Source organism: Eleginops maclovinus, chromosome 1 (genome assembly GCF_036324505.1).
Source record: "Eleginops maclovinus isolate JMC-PN-2008 ecotype Puerto Natales chromosome 1, JC_Emac_rtc_rv5, whole genome shotgun sequence".
Classification (NCBI taxonomy): domain Eukaryota; kingdom Metazoa; phylum Chordata; class Actinopteri; order Perciformes; family Eleginopidae; genus Eleginops; species Eleginops maclovinus.
The window spans coordinates 24481250-24504826 of record NC_086349.1 but is presented as its reverse complement, the minus strand read 5'-3'; the positions used below and the strand labels follow the sequence as shown (position 1 = coordinate 24504826).

Genomic DNA, 23577 nt, shown 5'->3' with positions numbered 1-23577 from the left:
GGCGGCACGTCAGTTGTGTGGAATTATTTTGGCTTTAAAAAGGAAGATGCTGCAACGTCAGGTATTGTGCAGAACGTGCCTCGCTACTGTTGCTACCTCATGAGGTTCACGATTGTAATCACGATTGGTTTATTGCTTGTGTTTGTTGAAAAATACATGAGAAGAGGACCTTGAAAAAATAATCGCATATTAAATCGCAATTGCAATATTGAGGAAAAAAATCGCAATTAGATTATTTTCCAAAATCGTTCAGCCCTAGTCAGTATTGTCTCTCTATATTAGCCTAAAATGCTTTTTCAGACGCCTCCTCTCTGACTTAGCTCTTTAATTCTAACAGTGAGGGATATTTGAGCTTTCATTGACAATAATAATAAAGCTGTATTTATATAGCACTTTTCATACGGCACGTGCAGCTCATAGTGCTTTACAAAATGGCACACATCACAAAAAACAACAAGAAACTCCCCTCAGATCAGATGCATTAAGCATAGCAACAAAATATAACACAGCACAGGTGAAGAGACACATTGAAGTAAAAGGTATGATGATAAGAATGAAATTCAATAATATAAATAATGATTCCTCTCAATAAAAGCAAACGTGGACAATAACGTGAACGGATGATAGTAATACAACCTTCATGATTATAATAAAAGGGTACAAATATTAAAAGACCAATGTTGCCATTAAAAATGTTAAATAAATAAAAGTTAAAACCCTTCAAGACCATAGAAAAAATAAAACCATATAGAAGTAGGTAACTAATGAAGAATAAAGGCCATATAAAGGAGGGCACAAGACAGAACAAGCAGCTAACCAGTAAATCTTGTTGTGTGACGAGGAAAGTCTTCCCGCTTCATGGCAGAATATGTGGCACTTTGCACCTCCTGGTTTGCTCTCAACACTAGCAAAACGTTTTCATATTATCTTATACAGAAAAATCACAAGCTGAAAAACGATGAACACTAACCTCGAATGTTTTGTGGCGCATACCTCACGTACTTCTCCCTCTCCTTAAACTGTCATTGAACGTCTCTCTGCTCCACAGCTGGTGAAGCTATGCAGTGGGATGATCGAAGCCGGGAAGGCGTACGTCAGCGCCAACAAGCTCTTCGTCAACGGCGTCCGAGATCTTTCTCAGCAGTGCAAGAAGGACGAGTCGATATCGGTGAGGACGAGTCATTTCCTCTCTGTTTGAAGCACCATGTGTTCTAAAGGGGTCCTATTATGCTTTTGGGGTTTTTTCCTTTCCTGTTGTGTGTGTATATAGGTTTGTGTGCATGTAAATGGTCTACAATGGCTAAAATCCCCAAGTGACATCACTATGTAACACTGGTGCGTCTATTGGCTAGTGCTCCAACACACTGTACGTGATAAGCTAAGGGGGCGGGACATCTCTAAGAGGTTGATCAATCCCAACAGAGCCGGCCAGCTAACCAATCAGAGCAGACTGGGCTCTGGTTTCAGACAGAGGGTGAAAAGAGGTGCTGCAGCACAGACAGTATGAGAAAAATAAAGAGCTTTTTGAACATTAAAGCATGGAGACATGTCCCAGGAGAGACACTACATACAAATATGAAGCAGATAATGAGCAGAATAGGGCCCCTTTAAGTACTGGATCCACCAGCTATAGTAAAAGTCTCTTGTGATTATGACTTGTGTCTCGTGTGTGTGAGTAAACCTGAGATGAGGAAGCGAGCATCAAACCGGTCTGGAAACGTACTTCTTGCTCGGCTTGCAGTAGCAGCGTCTTAATGCTTCTTTCATTGCTTAAGTACTATCAAAAGCCTTCTTGGCTTCTACCGTAAGACTTATTGAGAGTTCCTTATTAAAGTATTTGTAGTTTCCACTGTAAAAATAAACACCGGAGCACCGTTTCAATTACAGTTATTTTTCTCTACAAGGCAAGAAATCCTCCTCTGTACCTCAAGTTAATTCAACCGTTTGCAGATCTTCTAATTTTCTGTTATGGTTTGGCCGTATTTAATTCCCTTTTTGACTTCCAGATGCAAATATAGCAGCTGTTCTGAGGGGAAAATATCCTCATGGACTATCTACTTAAAGAATCATGTCCTTTTTCTGTGCAGGAGTGCCTGGAAAAGTGCAGTGAGAGCCTCCAGGAAATCATCAACTACCACATGGTGAGTCTTCCTGCTCGGCACACTGTCCCCACATGCTTCCACATATTGAGGTGCAATGATTTCATCCGACAATAACTGAGCGTTACAGGCCTCACAAGGCTCCTATATCCCCGACTACACTGAGGGTCAAGCTCCGGCTGTGTTTGAACCGATTCCACATGGATTTCTTCTTTCCCACATCATTAAATCTGTCCGTCGCGGTGAAGCTGTCAGGACTGTCAGTCCGAGCTGTATAGCATCTCAAATGGTCCCACAGAGTGCAAAACGACTCAAAAAACATACACTGACGTTCTTTTAAGAGTTGTTTATTCATCTCATATGGTTCAGGTAATTACTAACTAATAAGACAACCTTTTATAAATGGAAAATAAATGCTTTTAGATCCATTTTAAGCCATTTTTAGAACAAATTCACGGTTGCCATGTTGTGAAGTCTCTCATTGGCAGGTGATTTTTATGTCTTTTTTAAATAACGACATATAAATGTTGGTATTTCATTAATGAATGCACGCTAACCTTCCAATAAGACATCACTTCTGGAGGTTTAGGTGTTAAAATATGTAATTGAAGCATTTAAATCATGCACTTTGATCATTTCAGACAGAGGGGTCAGCCGCACAGAGGGAGGGTTAATAGAGACGGGACGCGGGACAGGCGTGGATTAGCTTCAGCCGCTGGACAAAAGTGACCCTGGTTAACCTTGAACGTGTTCGCTATGGACAGGCGTGTGTACAGTATGTGTGTGCGTGACAATAGCATGCAGCTGGACTATAGTGACCTCTAGCCTGATGGGTTCAAGTCAAACTCTCTTGTTTTGCTGCCAGCGATCATTTATCCAGATTTGAGTTCTTTAGTCTTTATTTCACGCTGATTTCCTTTGCTGCTTCTTTGGAGGGTGGAGGATCTAGTAGTCCAGTTTTGTGGCTGTAGTAGGGGAAGCTCTGGGGTGACCTCCATCCTTCTGTTCCTTTTGACCTGTCCTCCAGAATTGGATTGTTTCTTTAGTTTTATTGACATGTTGTTTTAACAGGCTCTCTGCGTTGGCGTCTCAAATTCATGTCGTAGGTCACAACCTCCGCATTTAAATCATGCATTGTGATCATTTAACTTAAGTAAGTTGCTGAAAAATGTGCCGATTGTCGTCAACCCATTTCCAGGAATAGTGACCCATCCCTATTTATCATTTATAAGCAGTATACAGTGTATATATGTGTATATATATATAGCATATATTACATATTTTATAAGCTCCATCCCAGTGTATGTGTGTTCCTAAACCAGAGGTTATTGATAGACTTTACTAGACTTTAACGGGAAGGGAATTCACAAAAATGTACCGACTTTAATCCATTTGTTGAATCTGAATGCTTTCAAATCCCTAATTGATCTTAATTGGATGTTAAAGGAAAGATAACAACAGCTCAAATAAGTCTAATCAGCTTCTGTTCTACTGAAAAACCACAACTTGATGAGCATCCTAATATATGAACTGTGCATTAAAGGTAAGCGGTGTTACCGAAGTGTCATTCACGTAGTTTGCTGCAGAGACATGAACCAGAGAACAGACGGACCTTTCATTTGAGCCGTTATGAAATGAACGATAATTAGCTGCAGCTGATCCAAATCTACCACTGGATCTTTGATAATAAGAAGGGAATGGGAATTTTGCTGAACAGGAACTAGAAAAAGGTATTCCCTCTGTATTACTGCTTATAAATGCAAATATTCTCTGTTAAAATGTATAAATTAGTCGATAAAGCTGCATGTTTTGCAAAACAAAAGACATATTTTTGCTTATTTTGACGGACATAGCTATTGAGAAATGAATCACTGTATTATTTATCAGAGAAAAATATATATTTAAATGATTATGTTCCGAAAATAAGACGGTAGAATATGATTTATAGGCTGGGATATCGCTGCAGCTTCACAATGAACACATATGAAGTCTTTAAAATATATTGTGCTGCCTGACATTTGATGATCAATCAATGAAATATATATTAACCGTGCAGATTTAGTAGCTCTCCTTATAACTTGTCTATAAGGCATTGGCAAACGAATCATTAGTTGTTATTAACGGCATTAATAACAAGTTGTTATGAACCATGCCTTATTAGAGACGGTTACAGCAAAGTATTTTCTGTTTAAAAAGGCAGTTAACTTCAAGTAGTTAAGTCATTTCCACTCATCTAACGGCAATAACATTCCTGGGAATCAGAACCCGGAATAACAATAACATTTAGGTAATATTTTAAGAGCTTTACAGCTGCGCGGTTTCCCCTCCCCGCCTCCGAGGCTCCTGACCTCCGGCCCCATGAGGCCCTTTGAAGACCATTAGCTGGGACCCCTTTGCGCGCTATAAAGTGCAGACCCTGTGTGTGAGTGTGTGTGTGTGTGGGGATCACATTCCTTTCTGAAGAACAAGAGCAATAAAGATGTGTCGCTGCAAATCAGCCACTCCCTTCGCCTCCTCGTTCACTCTCAGAGAAACAGAGGGGTCAGCCGCACGGAGGGAGGGTTAATAGAGACGGGACGCTCAGCCAGGCGTGGATTAGCTTCAGCCGCTGGACAAAAGTGACCCTGGTTAACCTTGAACGTGTTCGATATGGACAGGCGTGTGTACAGTATGTGTGTGCGTGACAATAGCATGCAGCTGGACTATAGTGACCTCTAGCCTGATGGGTTCGAGGCAAACTCTCTTGTTTTGCTGCCAGCGATCATTTATCCTTATTTGAGTTCTTTAGTCTTTATTTCACGCTGATTTCCTTTGCTGCTTCTTTGGAGGGTGGAGGGTCTAGTAGTCCAGTTTTGTGGCTTTAGTAGAGGAAGCTCTGGGGTGACCACCATCCTTCCGTTCCTTTTGACCTGTCCTCCAGAGTTGGATTGTTTCTTTAGTTTTATTGAAATGTTGTTTTAAGGCTCTCTGCGTTGGCGTCTCAAATTCATGTCGTAGGTCACAACCTCCGCCACAAAGGTTTTATGTCGTTTCATGGTCATAACATGGACAACTGTCTGCCAATGAAGCAAAGGTTGTTATCACAGCAGGAGAAAAGGAAAGGCTTATCATCATGAATGTACATAGCTTTACATTTGGTACATTCACCGGATCATTGGGCTCTTAAAAGGTTTAAAATGACTTCATATCCTCTCCAATACGATCTACTTTATTGTTTTTCGCAAGGGAATTTGTTCTGGAGCCCGTCCTGCTGAAGATAAAAGTCCTACATATTAAATAAACAGCTTTGAATACTTTGTGAAAGCATGTTTTATTGCAGGACTTTATCAGACAGTATCACCCAGTGATGTATAAAAAAATACTAAAAGCACTCGAGGGGTTTCACAGAAAACTATCTTATCAACCTTTGGATCTTTATTTAAAAATCCATGAACTACTGATCCCTACTTACTGCATATATATCATTACAATATAAAGCTAGAAGCTGCTTTTTTACCTGTTTTATTGGCCATCTGTTTTATTTCCCTGGCCTTTTGAGGGCGTATTCATAACCGATCTGCCTCCTCTTTCACCCCTCTCCTATCCCGTCAAAGCCAAGAACCTGACCGGACATTATTATGATTGGCTCTCAAATATTTATCTTGTTATGGTGGGGTTCACTGTTTTGAAAAGTGCGAGACTGAAGCGATAAGAACGATTCCCCCTTGAGATAAAACATCCCTAAGAAGTTGACATATTTCCAACGATGTGACCTTCACGCAGCCTCGCGATCCGCCGATTTTCAAGAGTCACATTAACATTTCAAGCCGACATCCTTTACTATTTTAACCAGGAAAGACAGCATGTGCATTTAACTGCCGGGGGGCTCCAGCAGTGCTGCTCTGAATAAGAAATGATGACGGTTATATCTGCTACGGGTGACGGACGTCCCTCTGTGTGCATGCTTGTGCAGCTGCCACCGCGCCGAGGAGTATGAAATGGCACCGTACGAATGGGACCGCTGAGTGCCAACTGGCCTTGTTGCAGCCATGCTCGGATGCCTTTTTAAAATGCATCGAATGAACCCATATGTTTGACGCTTATACGAGGACGTGAGCTCGTACGCATCCAAGAAAAGCATTAAGAGCATTGGCTCTGGTGTTCATCCATTCCCCGTGTGATTCACATTATTTCTTCTCAGTTCAGTACAAAACAACAACAAAACACCGCCTCTGTTTGTATGGAAAACAAGCAAACTATAAGTCCTTTTACTTCAACAGACTCAGGCCAACATTTCAACACTTTCTGTCGAATTGAAGCGTGGAACTCCATATGAATACTCGACAAATTATTGACTTGTGTTTGACGCTGAGCATCCATTACAAATGAGCCCATCAATGTGAAGCGACAAACATCCAAGCTGCGAAAGTGTAGGAGTTTATAAACCGTAGAAAGGCTTTAATTAGACATTATTTTCAGTCTCATGCAGATTTACTTCATTTGAATACAATAAGGGTCTTCATGCAGTAGGCTTTACACACCCAGGGAGGGTTATTCCCGTGTGGGACCCAATTCTCCGTTAAATTTGGAAACTGGAAAACAAAGAGAGACACAGCAGGAGTCGATTCTGTCTGACTGAAGACAACTCTTTGTCTGGAAAAATGAAATTATATGTAAAGTATTTCTTCAAACAGAGAGAAGTGGCCTCAAATATCATCTGATTGAAAGTGATTTCTTCATCCCTGTTATTCTACTTGGTCTTCCTCATTAGTATTTCATATCCCTACCATATTTTCTTTTTCAAAATCTATGGTAATGTCTTGCTTTTGCTGCTTTGTCTCCCTTTTAGATTGGAAAATATGCACGTTTTTAGTGTAAATGTGGCTCATTGCAAAAGTAAATGATGACAGCCACACACTCATAGTTACATTGAAACGATATCAACCTTTTCAGAGAGTCAGTCTAAACTAAAATGCATGTATTTTTGGATTGCAATGACGGTTACCTCATTACAAATAGCTGCAAAATTGATGCAAAAAAGGAAAAGCTGCACTGAGCATCAATATGTAATGGGCATGTTTGCGCTGCAGGGTTACTATGGCAACATCTTTTATGAATCAAGAGGGACCAAATGGTTGCAAGAGATGCAAAATTCATGTTGCTGTAAATATGTATATAAGTGAACTCTGTTTGGATTTCAGTAAGAGAAGTGTTGAAGGTCTTCAGATTGGTGCTGCACGACTGGGAAAAAAAATAACAAGTTGTGATTATTTTGAGTAATATTGCACACTTTGTTGGATATAAGAGGATCTGTACCAAAGAAATATGTCTTGTAAAGTCCTCAGTAAACAATTTGTAGGTCCACATGTCTCTGCAGCTCCAGAATACTTCATAAAAACTGTATTTGAGTGTGCTTTCTGCTATTTGAAGATTGCACTTTTAACATTTGAATGAATCGAGCAGCTCTAGTATAGATGCTCGATAGAGATGGAAGAAAGCTGAATGAAGCACGGTTGTTTAGATGCAATCAATCAACCTTTGTAGGCGACTGTGGCTGTGAGGGAGTGCGGTCGTCTTTCAACCAGAGTTGTTGGTTCGATTCCAGTCCGTGCAGTCAACAAGATACTGAACCCTGAGTTGCTCCTGATGGCCGACGGTGTGTGAGTGTGTGAGTGTTAGTCCCCAAAGCAAGCTGCACTGCTCTGTGTGAATGACTCATAGTATGTAAAACGCTTTGAGGGGACAAAGAGATCTGATAAAGCCCGGTATAAGAACAGTCCATTTACCATTTATAAAGTCTAACAACAACAACAGGAACAGATTTTCATGCCACATTTCATCCCAGATTTTACAGTTGCGTACTCTTGCGCATGGATCACCGATTTTTCTGAAGATAATTGCTTTACTGGTTTGATTAGATCTGTGTGTGTCCCGACATGTCTGAGGAATGGGAGGAGAAGCCGGTATCGGTACAGGAGTTCTTTGTGAGAGAGTTTGTTGCCGTGTCATTCCTCAGCTCTGATATCAGGTCACGGCAGATGAGCCAGATATATTCCTCACTCCCTGACTTACATCACGGACAGAGTAGTCTTTGTTCCACACACATTCCAGCCACGTGGTGACTGTTGTTGACCTCTTTTTATGAGTGTATTGTTGTGTCATCAGTTTATAAAAACATCTGAAATCCAAACAAATAAGGATCTCATTCATCATTTTAAGTCTACAGCTAGACTAGGAGTCCCGTGAGTTTATAATGCTCACACCTTTGAGCTGATTCATACCGTTAGCATGTATGCTAAGCATGCAGCGTGCTAATGTTTAGCATCTTATTATGCTAAAATTAAAGTGACAGTGATAAAAGAAATATGTTCTCTAAGATATAATTCAATGTACCTAATCCTAAAGTCTCTTGAATATATGTATGTTATAAATACAATGACTGTTCTTCTAAGAATATTGATAATGTATATCTTGTCAAATGTTGTTTAAGGCGCTTAGCTTGACAGCCTTCATATAAAACCGCCCTTGACCGTAAGTATTTGGCAGAAGCATTTCCAAAAGTAGAATCATTTAGGTTGTTCTTTTTTTCTCCTGCTCTTTATAAAAAAATGGATCATATTTTTCGAATGCATCACATTACAGAAGCTAAAGACATGTATGCTATGCTATGCTAGCATACTAAGGTACTTGTGGAGTTGTCATGGATGTCATTCATAGCATGTGTGTATCTGTGAATGATAGTAACCTTACAAATCGTGCAGACATTTAGCCGAGTATCAAAAAGATTCTTAATCCTTTATTGGTTTTGTTCATTTTCCCCCTCCTTTGTTGGTGCTTATCTTACATTTCAAGGAACATCACCACCACCAACTGTCTGTTAGAGTGGAAACCATCAACAGCACAGTGTGTCTCGTCACTGTCTGGGTCCTCTTGGCGTAGACTATATAGAAAAGACAAAACACGGTCCTACTCAAAGGAAAGCGCGGTGACTTATGCTACTCAATATCACCTGTAGATAATTGATTGATAAACTGGGTAATTTAGTTGTTTATTTACAACCAAAAAACATGCATAGCTACACGGTGACAAACTGTTTGCGCCCCCCTGCCTCAATCACTACCACCTGTACCCGGGATTGGGTGCAACAGAAAGTTCCTAAAGTAGAATTTTAGTGTCACGTTGGACGTCTCCTGTTATCTACAGTATCTGATAAGTGAAGCTTCAATGGGAAGTAACCTCTGGGGACTACGAATGTCCTAATTCAATGGCCATACGTGCAACATTAGCTGAGATATTTCACAAACTATTGCACCATCACAGCCAAGAGTCCATGGTGTATTATTGGTCCTGGAGTCCGGCGAGTTCCCATCAGAGACGACCTCTGGCATCTTGTCAAACGAAAGTACGCTGCAAACTTCCCACAAAGCAGCTCAGGAATGCTTCAAGCCGCCGCCCCCCCCCCCAGAGCCAGGAAGTCTCTCAGCAGTTTTCCCTGCCACCACTCACACACACGCTCGCCTACATGGATGTGTGCTTGTTGACTCGACTGCTCTTAAAAGGCTGCGGTTGCACCTTCAGTCCTGTCTGCACAGTGCCCGACCTGATCTTACACCCGGGTGTTTATGGCCTCTGCTCACCGCTGCCCTGCTGATTCTGTTCTGGGCCGATGGCACAAGACTCCGCTTCTCACTTGTGCTTTTTAAACTGCATTCGGGCGGCACAATTAATCCAAATGTTATCAAAATTGCAATATGGTTTCTTACACCTCAGTCCTTTCTGCACGTCCCGACTTGATCTTACACCTGGGCCTCTGCACATGGTGGTAATCCTCGATGGCACAAGACTCCACTTCTCACTTCTTGAACTGCATTACGGCTACTCAACTAATCCAAACTTCCAAAACATTTAAAGATGACTAGTGCAATGTCCCAAATTGCTGAAAGCACAATTTATTTAGTCAAAATATTAGGAAATCTCTGAGAGAAGTGTTACGGTGCTGCAGAAAAGCCACGTTTTCAAACACAAATCTTGTTTGGTACATATCATCTTTACAAATATCACATTAGGGTCATTTTTTAATATGTTTCTCAATAATAATGTGAGTAATGTTTCAATTTCCCTTATGCGCGAATCAAATACAATTATAATATTGGTTAAAAAAAAATTGCACATGCAGCCCTAATCTGCATCCAGGAGAAACTGTGGACTCAACATGCACCATCAACCCCTTTGCAGTCAAGCAATGTGGCTTTTAGATGTGACAGGAAGCAGTTAAAATCACTTTCTTTGGATCTCCTGTTGGTTACGTGCAACTTGCAAAACTCTGACGCATCATCGAACGAATTCCTTTGGTTGCTTCTCACATGAAGTGGTTTTTTTCTGACGTGATGAATCAACAGACCGGATGGGAGGGCTGCTTTGTATTCTCACACTCACTCTTATTTGGAGTTTATAGAGCAGGGAAATAAAGCCTTTACCCCAAAATTAAAACAAACATGTCTCTTAATGTCAGCCAACCCAAAGTCTTTTAAGCATATGTTTCATGCCGCTGAGTGTCTTACTCATCATCAGTGCTTGTAATCCCAGAGTGAAGACGCCTATAAGCCTGGTTTTAAAGAGCCTTGCTCCTAATCCACACACATTGTTGTACATCCAATTATTCAGGCAGGATGAGGACGCAAACCCCTTTAACCATTCCGGCTGCTCAGTTTTAGTTGAGGCAGTATTTCTGAACCCTGCATTGACTCTGCAGTGTCACATTGTACCAAAAAGCCTCCTCTCCTCTCTCCCTCACTTCCTCCCTCCCTCTCTGCCCGAGTGACCTATTTAGCGGCAGCAGCAGCAGCAGCGATCAGAGGATGTGCTCAGAGGGCGAAACGAGAGGAGGAGGGAATCTTGAATGTAAAACACCTGAAAGAAGGCACTGGTGTTGGAGTGGGTGTATCCTCACTCAGCTGATTTGCACCCTTATTGCTGCATGCATTCTGGGGGAAAGATGTGCTTTGTCGCCCTCTGTTGGTTAGAAATACATGGTAGGAGGCTCTTTGTGGTTTTCCCTCCAAAACTCTTATCACTTGGATGAGAAACGGCTTAATGCTTGCAGAAAATATACATCACGTTTCATTTATCCTATGCTCTACTGGTTCAACATTATAAGGAAATAAGTAAACATCAGTTTGGTGACGCTAAAAAGGTTCAATATATATTCCTCTGGGTCAAAGTTTTAGATCTTCTACTTGAACGTACAAATGTGAAAATACTGCAGTTAGGCCTCTCAGTTAAGAGTCTTTACTCTGTGTGAATCAAAACTGCTTTTATTATGATTGTTTTATAATATATTGATCTGGAATTATTTTTGTTATTAATATAACAATTAATTTCGCTCTAAAATGTCAGGAAATGTAAAAAAAAAATACCCTTTTTATTTCCTAAAACCAAATATGATTCCTCAAATTGCTTGATTTTTACCAATAGTCCAAAGGCTTAAGTGATTTATCAAATACAATAAAGAAATGCAGCAAATCCTCATAATTTAGAAGCATATCAAAACTTTATAGTAACCTCCTAACAAAATAATTGAGAATCCCTTGAGCGACTAATCGTTTCAGCTGTTGTTTTTTAATGAATATATAGATCTGCAAACCTTAACCGTTCATATGTTATTTATTAATATAGTTATAGCACTTCTGCACAGCAAGAGTAAGACCATTTTTGCCATCTCTGTCAACTCTTATTGCACAAATTGAAATAAAAACATGCGTTTCTCTTCTCTTTCTTCTGTTCCAGGTCCTGTTCGATCAGGCTCAGAGGTCCGTGAAGCAGCAGCTGCAGAACTTTGTGAAAGAGTGAGTACACAGTCAGGAATCCCTGCTGTACCTTGGCATGTATAAAAGATTGAAGAGGAGAAGCAGGCAACTTTTAAAAGAGCACATGTACCCTTGTTACCCCAGAAAACCTTTTTGGTGTCTTTAAATATTAACCAGAGTACAACCTTTTGCGTCCGAGGTGTCGAATCCGTTGTGGATCCCTGTTTTATCCATGTCTCACTTTAAAATCCGCTCCTCCGACAGGGATGTCCGCAAGTTCAAGGAGACCAAGAAGCACTTCGACCGAGTGCGAGAGGATATGGAGATCGCGCAGGTGAAGAACGCTCAGGCGCCGAGGAACAAACCTCACGAGGTGGAGGAAGCCGCCGGGACGCTCAGCATCACCAGGAAGTGCTTCAGACACCTCGCTCTGGACTACGTGCTGCAGGTGAGACACATCACTCTATGAGTCCTGGTTTCAGAATATGCAACCTGGTACCTTTTATATAGTTCAGGATATTCTTCCTGACAGAGCTGTTCTCAATCTCTACTTTATCTACATCTGTTTGTGTCACAAGAATATTGGTATTTGGATACTTCACTTTATTATACCGTACTTTAACATACTAGTGGTCAGTGTCCACACTAAAGATTGCTTTGTTTTCTGATACAGTGCAACAAAACCCCAATATAAACATTTAAGTACATTTTAAAAAAGCCCCCCAAAAATAGAGCACAACAGTTCAAATGTAAAGCAGAATTGAGGCAGTTTTTTCATTGACTTTTGAGACGGTCCAGATCTTTAACGCCTTCGTTTTCTGCCAAATGTCTTAAAAATAACAGCTGTTAAAATGACCTCGGCTTCAACCGACACTGCAGAACACATCTGGTGACAATTAGTTAAAGTCTGAATATGACTATTCAAAATGTAGATGGTTAGATCTGTTCAGATGTTAGTTATAAAGTGTCCATAGTTATAAAAATCCCACCGGATATATCTCGCCTGTACAATCGGGGGATGACCGTGACGTTGCTCTTTCAGCCCGCGGTCTGCGTCCGTCATTCTTTCCCTGTGACACATCCTCCTCTCCTCATATGCAGCAGGCGGTTTATTTTGCCCACAAGTTGTGAGCTCCGTCCCCTGGCTGCCCGCGGGGCGTCAAAGAAACTGATTTAGTGCGACGGCCGTGCCCTCTTTTCCTTTCTTCGCCGTGTCTGCCGGCAGCTTGCTCTCAGACACGTTACCCTTTTGAGTCTTAATTGAGAGTGTCTCGACGCAGAGGAGGTCAGAGCTGCGGGGGGATGTGCTATATGTATAAGTGACCTCTTAAATGCAGCACAACATGTTATTTAGCTTTGCATCGGTTCAGATGTACAATGGAGAGACTCAGGAAATGCCATAGGGAGAATGTGTGGTTATAGCAGTGTGCTTTTTCCACTTCTACTGGTGGTTTGAAGTGGTAGAGGAACAACTCAGATCCTTTAGTTGAGGAAAAATAATGATTTGAGTACTAACTACTTAAAAGGAGCCCTATAATTCTCATTTTCAGGTTCATATTTGTATGTAGTGTCTCTCCTGGGACATGTCTCCACGCTTTAATGTTCAGAAAGCTCTTTATTTTTCTCATCCTGCCTGTGCTGCAGCTCCTCTTTTCACCCTCTGTCTGAAACCAGAGCCCAGTCTGCTCTGATTTGTAGATAAGATATCACCTCTTGTAAAATGAAACATTAAGTACAATCATGAAAATATACCTGAAGTATTCAATGCAGAACAAATATCTGCTGTGACTCTTAACCTACTTTCTATGATGTAATCAGATTATTTCTACTTATGCATGTAAAGAAAAATTGGATTTAACAGATCCAGGCTTTCCAAAACTCCATTCAAGTGTATATTATTTTATAGGTATGTTTTGCGTGCAGAAATCTCACTTTGCAAAGCAATTAAAGCCATCGAATAAATGAAGATGAGTAAAAAATACAATATTTCCCTCAGAATTAGTGGAAAAGGACACATCAGTACCCCAGCAGTAGCTCAGTCAGTAGGGGCTTGGACTGGGAATCGTAGGGTCGCCGGTTCAAGTCCCCGAACAGACTTGAAATATGGAAAGTGGACTGCTACGTGGAGAGGTCCCAGTTCACCTTCTAGGCCCTGCTGTGGTGCCCTTGAGCAAGGCACCGGACACCTCCAATCCCCCCTCCCCATTGCTCCCCGGGCGCTGCACAATAGCTGCCCACTGCTCCTAGTACTAGGATGGGTTAAATGCAGAGGACACATTTCACTGTGTGTGCTCTGCTGTGTGCATGTGTGTGACTAATAAAGAGGGTTTCATCCTCCCATTCTATCTATCTATCTATAATTTAGTAGAGTAAAAGATGGTGGTGGTGGTGTTACAGTTAGAGAAAGGAAACCATTGTCCACTAGATGGAGTTCTCTCATTAGCCTGTCGGTGTCAATGTGGTGTGTATTGTGGATATCATCAACACCATTACCAGTAATCCAGGAGGTTATTGTTTACATTTAAAAACACATGTCCGTCTTCTTCTCTGCAGATCAATGTCCTCCAGGCGAAGAAGAAGTTTGAGATCCTGGACGCTGTAAGTCAGAGCAGACACCTGCATCTTTATCCTATATTCCACAGACTGAAAGAGTGTCGTGTGCAGAGTTTAAACACTTTATAATGTTAGAAACTTCTGTCCCGTCCAGATGCTGTCCTTCATGCACGCCCAGTACTCTCTGTTCCAGCAAGGATACAACCTGCTGGACGAGATCGACCCGTACATGAAGAAGCTGGCTGCTGAGGTGAGCGAAACAGGCGCTCCTTGTATTTTGTGATGCATATCCCTGCTATGATTCATATCAACATTTAACCTCCCAACAACAAACAAGATTCCCTCTCTTTCTGCAGCTACAAAAAGGGACTGAAAAGAAAAGTAATTATCGCTTTCTGTCGGTTCTAGGTGCTCCTTTTCTTGGTGTTCATTAGTTGAAGCCCATTTAAACTGTTGACAAGGAGCAATTGCGTAATATATATTCTGCTTTTGAATTCAATATGTTGGATTCGTTGATGAAATTCGGGTTGTTAAAAAAAGTGATAAAAAGGCTCCATAGTATGTGCATAAAATATGGCTGCACTATTTAAAAAAACAGCAACGTATTGCCATTAGTTTGATATTGCAATTGCGGTATGATTGATGATATTGGAGGGATTGATCATTTGTGAACACTTCTTTTCATTAGCATTGAAAGATATATTGAAATGATCATGGAGGGATGTTGTTAAGAGCCTCTGATGTTTGGTTCAGTCTGTAGAAAATGATTCGTAGGCCGGGATATCTTTGCACGTTTACATTTTAAATAGCATTGAAACAAACATGCATTGAGTGTGTGTTATTTAGCCACAGAAAACACAAGAGGAATAACAACACCACAACAAAACCGTCAACAAAGCCACAAAAACCGGTGAATACTTCATTCCAAATGGTATTTTAAGTCATATTAGTCTTTAACAAATATTCTGCTTCATGCAATTAGATTTTAGCACGAGCCTTTATTGCAATTTCAATAACACTCAGATTAATTGTGCATCCTTAATCTTACGTAACACACCATGCTATGTTAACTGCTGTGTGATTGTGTTACTGTGGACCAACATGATGCTCACAGCCGGTGGTCTGCTGCAGGATGATCGATGCTTCATTACCAAACGCTGACCCAACGTGTCACTGGAGGCTCAGGCTGAGCTGCTCTCTGGTCCCTCTTTACCTCTCTGACTGCGCTTTACTATGTTAGGGTCATCTCTGCAGGATGGAGGGTTTCACAGGAAGCGCTTCTGACTGGAGGTCTCTGCAGAAACACTGAACTTTTATTTATGCTTTTTTGTTTATGTTGATTTGCTTATAGCTGGATCAGCTGGTGATTGATTCAGCCATGGAGAAGAGGGAAATGGAGCACAAACATGCGACCATTCAGCAGAGGGTGAGTTCCTATCTGATCCTTTTTATATATTGATTAATTACATTTGAGATTCCATCATTCTGTAATAGTTTAGCCAGTTTGCATTCTTTATTGTTAAAATGGTTTTAAGATGCTTGAATAGAAGTGGATGGAGATCAGCAAACACTGATAATGCTTCAGTGTTGTTTCTCATAGGAAAGAATGCATGGAATGCAGAGAAGACTCGTATTGATGCATACACGCAAAACTTAATATTGCTTTAAGCGTTTGTTTATTTCCTGAACATAGTGACATCACTATGTAACACTCCTGCTTCTATTGGCTAACACATTGTACGTGATAGGCTCAGGGGCGGGACATCTCTAAGCGGTTGAACAATCAAAACAGAGCAGACCAGCTAACCAATCAGAGCAGACTGGGCTCTGGTTTCAGACAGAGGGTGGAAAGAGGAGCTGCAGCAACAAAAATAAAGAGCTTTTTGAACATTAAAGCATGGAGACATGTCCCAGGAGAGAAATCTATCTCACCTCTAAGGTCCGGTCTGCCACTTGGTGCGGGGGGTGTTGGTGGTGGTGGGGGGGGCGAGGTTAGAGCTGGGCAGCTGGGAAGTGTTTGATCCCCCTAACAAGGTCCAGGCATTGATTTAAGCATTAAAATCAGGAGGTATTAAGTGAGTTTACCAGATATTAATCCCCCTGTTGTCTGCTGTGGATAATAAGCTTTATCTACAGGAGCAGCAGCGTGCTCACTGTGATGGTAGAGCCTCTCTAACCATGCTAGTGTTCAGGCTCTATGCTTGCCAATGGTCATAAACCACTTTGGTCCAGCATGAAATATTTCAAAAAATATGAACTGGATTGACATGCATTGTCCCCAGAGGATCAATTAACGTTGTGTCTCTAATGCAATGACTTCAGATTTGTCAGTTTTAGTAAAATATCTTAAATATTGATTCGATGAGCCTCGATAACAACGTTCCTACAGGCCTGGAAAACCTAACTTTTCCAGGCCTGGTTAAGGAATAAGTAAAATCCTTAGAAGTTTTTGGAGGAGTAAAGTTTTGCTGCTATACACTGACTCTGCTATGAGTAATTGTTCTCTTGAGGGTGTATTCCTCTTCTGACATCTTGTTATTGAATAATTCAGAAAGCCTCATTTCTTAGGGGCTCGTGTCTGGCTCCCGTGAACCCCGGGATCAGTGACCATCTGTCCGCCTGCGGTCAGCCTCTCCCTGCAGCCGGGTCACATGTGTGGAGCGCTATCGATCTGTTTTTACCAGAGCTGTTAGACACTGAGCTTAATGCACCAACTATCTCTAAGGGACATGCACTGTAGTGGCAAATAATCACGGTCAGGGAGATGAAGCTACATTAAAAAGACCTGCAGGGCATGGAAATATCTTCAGGGCGGCAGAATCTAGAGAAATGAAGTAATAGCGATTGTGTTGTTCTCGCAGACGTACTAAAAACCTCTCTTCTGTTTTAAATATTGCAATTGGGATCTAATTCAGATGAATCGTGCAGCCCTGAAGAGTGGTTATCCTTCTGTTTTTATTCGTGGAAGAGCAGGAAGGAGAATAGTCAGAGGTGCGTTGAGGCTGAATTAAACTCCTCTGTTTGTTCTAACGCTGTATTTTCTTTTCTCTTCCCGATGGCATCATCTCCTCTCAGACTCTCATGCAGGTGAGTGATCCACATTCATTTTCCCGTCTGATTTTTAGCTTGTAACACATCTCTGGGTCACTGGGAGGGGAGAAGGGGAAGGCAGCGTGACCCCCAGTGTTAGTACAGGACATTAACAAACCCCTTTGAAGTTTTTCTGTGGAAGCCGTAGCCAGACTCCAGATGCCTTGAGGGCAAACTGAGGTGCGTCCTGAATCATTTATACTCAACGATTAGAGACACAGGACTCAGTTTGACCAGCCTGGATAGGAGCTGTGTGTTATATCCCCAAGATAACACATTGGAAAGTAAATTAGTGAGTCTTTAATTGAGTATTTCCGTTTTATCCCTCGTTATACTTCATTTAAGAAGCATATTTTGTATTTTAAGGTATATTTTGATGCTAAAAACTGTAGTTTTATCAAGTATTTTTGTGTTTGAGGTCTTTTTAAACTTTACTTTTACTTATTTAAAAGTCTGATGACCTCTAACTATTGCAAAAAGTGAACATATGTATCCTCTTTTGTCAGTCTGTATACTGAAATATTAATATAATGTGAGTGAAATGTATTTATAAATTCTATAGAGAGCTACTTTCTTACACTACTGTGTCCTGAGTTAGCATTTAACTATCAAATATATTATAGTATCTTAATTATAGTAAGGGTTCAGTGTAGCTTTTACCCAATATGCATCAAAATGAACATGCAGTCTTTGAGAAACTTGAGAAACAGGATTAATCCATTCACAAAAGTGCAGCATGTCAGTGTGATCTGTATTCCTTATTCCCCGCTGCTTCCAGAACAGCATGGCTCACTTTGTTATTCTTCCTCTCTTTCTTGTTTCTTCTGTGCAATAAGCCTTGTGTACACGTACACAGGGCGAAGAGGCAGCTCGTTCTCGGTACACAAGTAAAAATCAGGAGAGCAGAAAGGGGAGTTAAAGTGCAGCGAGAAGCATCTGAACGCTCACAGACATTCATTTTTAACGGAGGGCTTAATGGAGAAGTCCTGTTCATGCTGTCGGCTCCGCAGCTATTCTATATTTCTGTGTTTACATCACCAGAGCAGCGCTACAAGATGCCCTGAATGCGCATCACTCATTCTTACGGCTTTAAACTCCAGATGGATGTCGTAGTAAAGAAATGACGACATGTTTTTGATTTTTAGATCGACAACAACACTCTACATCTTCAACATAGATGTGAAAATCCATATTATATAGGAGGCACATACAGTACATACATACAAGTCAGAAAAATACCAGTTGCTTCCCAAAACTTCCTGTGAAGCAAAATCGGATTGAGTAGTTGTTGTTTCTCTCTGTTCAAACGGTATCATCTTATAGGGAAATAAAAAAGGGAGGGGCAACACATGCTATATGTGGACACATCACTTACTGCTTCCTCTCATCTTTAACATCCCTTTGGTTTTCAACAGAGCTTATTTTAGGAAGCATAGAAGTCGTATTTGCAATTAAACACATTGAGAACTACGTCTAAATGAACACTTTCCTACAATAGTGCATCAGTAGCCATTGACTTATGTAAGATTGTGCTCTGAAAACCATTTTTAAACCTCGTTTCTTTTATAATTGCATTCATTTGGTCAACACAGTTTGGGTCGTTGCTGATTTGTTGGGGAAAAACTTCCTACACTTGCAAAAATAATCGGTTATAGAAGACTTTGGACAGTTTATTGCAAGACTTTTTGGGGCTTTTCTGGCTTCTGTAGGGAAGTCAATCAGGTTTGTGGAAGAATAGTTGGGGATAGTTATGGAGATGTTAAGCAGGTATTTTCAAAAAACCAGTATACACCAGAGGAACACTTTGATATTGAGACACACAAAATGATCCACCTCTCAGCAGAATGACTAATCAGTCCCAGGCTCACTATTTGGCATCGGCCCTCTGCAGCAGGAGCCTGTAGGTGTAACCACGCTCAGCAGCAGGTGGATGAAACACCAGGACGTTTTGTCTGCATCCTCCCGCTGCTCCTTGCATCCCAGCGTTTGGAAAGTCTGTGTTTCCCCCCCCGCCGCTTCAATAATTCACTCGTGTTCAGCTTCTGCCTGTGTGACGTTGCATCATTAAAAATAGATGATCTTTGTTTGTAAGCTTGAGAGATTTTTCAGAGAGAGTACCGCACAGTGCACATCTTGTTTCAGGGTTGCATGGGATGTTGTGTTCAGGAAGAGGGAGGAATCTGAAGGTAAGCTGTTTGACTTCTTGTATTTAATTGGTTAGCATTGCTGCAGATAATTGAATATGCCATGGGGGTCTTTCAAAAGTGGATAGAATTGGCACATCAACTCCTTTTAGGTTGCTCCTTTGAAAAAGTCACCAAAAAATCTGAGATTTTAAAGATGACTTGGTGTCAAATCATACATTTTTGACCACGTAGAAACCGAATTCAGATGCACGGAGTTACTCAGAAGCTTCTTCATAACCCGCTAATAGAAAAGTGGGTAGCCCAACGTGCACGGTGGAGGTATTTTGGGTTGTAGGAGTGTAAGTGCTGTAGAGGTAGCACTGGTTACATCATGGTGTTCATGGACGGCTAACTTATCCTGCTATAGAAAACTAGTATTAGTGTGCCAATGGTCCCAGATGCTTCCTAATAAGCCCAATATCTGATCGTGTAGTGTTTAAAATGACACCTGAAAGTTCCTAAATTGTATTAAATTGAATTAAATTGAGTATTTAATTTAGAGTATTATGCTATCTGACTTTATACTTAGACTTTGATTGAATTTGATCCTTCCTATACTTGTACTTTAATTGAGTATCTGCATTTAATCCTACTTTATACCTGATTTAAGGATCATATATCTTATTTTGAAGTATGTTTTGATGCTAAAAACTGTAGTTGTATTAAGTCATTTTTAGGTTGAGGATTTTTCGCACTGCGGTATTGTAACTTTTACTTAGTTAAAAGTCTGATGACCTCTGACTGCTGCAAAAAAAATGAACACATGTTCCTCTTTAGTCAATCTAAATTTCACCTACCCATAGTGAAAAAACATGTAATTCAGCACCAAAATACAGTTTGTTTGGCTGGAAATGGCATAAATGTTGGTAAATGAGTGCCATTTATGTGAACTCCAGTGGCTTACAGGGTTTTTATAAGTGCCCAGAAAGGATGGCATGGGAAACATTCATGCTTGTATCCACTTTGTGAAACATCTATCTGCAGAACTACTGTGAGGAGAGGGTAAATCACGCCCTGAGAGGTGTTTGTTTGGGGATCTGGGCCCCCTGCCAGATTGATTCCCTCTGGGTCAACAGAGGACCCCACCTTCCCCAGAGAGGGAGGTGTGTTCAGGGAGTTGTGAAACTGAAGCACAGAAGTCTGGCCTGTGTTTCAGGCGAGAGCCGCTACAGTAGCGGGAGGCGTTTCCACTATTCCTCCGCGTTAGCAGCTGTATGCTAATCAGTCATAATCCTCAGGGCTGCAGGTGGCTGTGGTGGAGAGCACACTGTTGGAATTACGCAGCGACACGATGCGTTAACCTCCGCTGAGAGGAGAGAGGAGAGTCATGCTTCTGCTCTGAGGGGTCTGCGTCAAAGGAGTGCATTTTTAACCCTTTTTTTTTGTTGCTTTTTTGGGCTTTGAAATGTTGTTGAAACACACCAAACGTTTGAAAATGAAGATCCTCTGCCGCTGGGACCACAGTTTGGTGGGTAGATTTGCACTTCTTTGGCTGGTTGTTACTTTGGGTCAGTTCTTTATTCGTTATCATGATATTTGTTGTTGTATAAGGAGTATTTATCTCAGTCTTTTTAGAAAAACATTTGACTGTGTCGGTGTTTTTAAGCACTTGTACTTAAACTCTAACTCACTCTTCCTTGCTCTCTTTCTCTCTCCTCTACTTAACTCTCTCTCAGCACAGTTGCTCTCATTAAAATCTAAAAATGTTCGGGGTCCCCAGGTGTAATGCTCAATGACGTACGGGCACATTTTTAAATAGGTGTTATCTAATTAACACTGGAAAATGCAACCAGTCGACAAAACGGTTTAAATTCTGCATAATTTAGGAATTAGGAATAAATGAATTAGGAGTTGATTCCATTAAAGTTTTCTCAAAAGGAAATCGATGGTGTGATTATTGGATGGTATGAAGAAATCCCCATTTGGTTTCTTTTTGGTCTACTTTTCATGCAGCCATTGCCCTATTTCAACCCTTTTTGAAAAAACATGTTTCTTTGCATTCCCCATCTAGTCTAAATATATATGTATGTATCGTTTTACTTTCAATTGTACTCGTCGATATCTGACGTGTCGTTTGTCTCATTTTAGTGATGTTTTCAGAACTGGTTCCCCTTTTTCTGTTGACTCACGTTGACTTGAGCACATCCTTTTTCCATTGTAAATACGATGCGTTTCGATGACTAAATGACTAAAACAATATTTATCTCGTGTGTTTTGGAATCCAGCTCTATTTTCCCCCTCATGTTTACAAGATTTGTATGATTACATGGTGGAGAGCAACTAGCTAATCTATAATTCAAACAGAAAATAAGTAGTGGATGGTGTACACACACAGCCTGTTATGAAACAGGAGACTGAATGTGGCACTCGGATAACCTCGGGTACTTTTTAATATTTAAAGTCTGGTGAATCTCTGCATTTTTAGCATTCAGCCTAAATTTAACCTTTTCAAAAAACAGCATCTGGTGGTCTCTCATGTCTGCATGCATGTGATGTTTAAATCAGATTATGGATAAGTGCATGTTCTGTTCCTCCTGCATATTATAATACCTCTTAAGTGTAGCTTATTAGCTTTCTCAGGACATGCTGTGTCATACCTCTACATCAAAACACTGATGTTGTTCTGCTTCCTACAAATGAAGGAGTGAGCTCAGCTTTAAATACCTGTGTGTCGCTCTCTGCTTTAACGTGCTACGTGTCATGTAATAAGTCATGAAAAGGTTACAGGCTAATTCTCATGACTCATATGCTGTTTATGTAATGATTTACGTCACATTCACATCTGTTGAGTTACGAAATGCCCCAGTGTGCCACGCAGGAACATGGCATGCAACTCTAATGCATACACAGACCGTAACACGTGACGCCTTCCACATGGCCGCACAGTGTATGCTGATTTGGTCGGTTAATGGACTGTATGTACAGTACATCGCACATCCAATGCTGCTGGTATTCCAGGAACAGCACACATGCAAGCTCTTCTCTGCAGCTTTGGTTCCTGTTGGACGATGTAAAGGCTCAGCCTTGCCCACAATCATGTGCTGTTTTAAATCTTGGAGTCTTATGTGTCTCTCTTTCTTCTTCTCTTTCAGGACTTTTCCTATGACGACTCCAAGGTGGAGTTCAACGTGGACGCCCCAAACGGTGTGGTGATGGAGGGCTACCTGTTCAAGAGGGCCAGCAATGCCTTCAAGACCTGGAACAGGTAACTAAGATGGAAAAGATCTCTATGTACTGCAACGTATCACATTAGTTATAAACAGTTAAAACAAAAAGACATTTACTCGTTTTAAAATCTGAGGAACTGCAACCAGCACATGTTTGGCATTTATGGGTTAAAAGTGTGCAAATAATTGTTGTTGATTTTTTAAAATAGAGTTTTGGGGTTTTGCCTTTCCTGTAGTCTGTTTTTTATAAGGTTTTAGTGCACGTAAATGGTCTGCAAAGGCTAAAATCCCCCCCCCCCCCCGCCTGAAATGCCTCCATTGGACTCCTTTGTTGAGTCCCCTAACATAGTGACATCACTATGTAACACTGGCGCTTCTATTGGCTAGTGCTTCAACACATTGTAAGTGATAGGCTAAGGGGTGGGACATCTCTAACGGTTGACCAATCACAACAGAGCCGGCCAGCTAACCAATCAGAGCAGACTGGGCTCTGGTTTCAGACAGAGAGTGAAAAGAGGTGCTGCAGCACAGGACAGTATGAGAAACATAAAGAGCTTTCTGAACATTAAAGCATGGAGACATGTCCTAGGAGAGGGACACACTGTGAACCTGAGAATGAGAATAGTGTGTAATGTAAATGCATTGGGGTCGTGTGAGAACAATATGTTAAAATATAGTCTTAAATGCAGAATTTTCA

The 23577-nt window shown here is 41.0% G+C and overlaps 1 protein-coding gene across 2 annotated transcripts in view; it reads left to right on the top strand.

The window, feature by feature from the left end:
- Window positions 1-23577, top strand: part of LOC134868914 (arf-GAP with coiled-coil, ANK repeat and PH domain-containing protein 3-like) — a 72770-nt gene that overhangs the window by 32742 nt on the left and 16451 nt on the right. For both annotated transcript variants that reach the window (XM_063890320.1, XM_063890312.1), the window contains exons 3-11: window positions 1049-1168; window positions 2088-2141; window positions 11865-11923; window positions 12149-12332; window positions 14438-14482; window positions 14592-14687; window positions 15789-15863; window positions 17513-17524; window positions 22806-22918. In XM_063890320.1, coding sequence (XP_063746390.1) covers window positions 1049-1168; window positions 2088-2141; window positions 11865-11923; window positions 12149-12332; window positions 14438-14482; window positions 14592-14687; window positions 15789-15863; window positions 17513-17524; window positions 22806-22918 — 758 coding nt within the window. The remainder of the gene's footprint in view (window positions 1-1048; window positions 1169-2087; window positions 2142-11864; window positions 11924-12148; window positions 12333-14437; window positions 14483-14591; window positions 14688-15788; window positions 15864-17512; window positions 17525-22805; window positions 22919-23577) is intronic.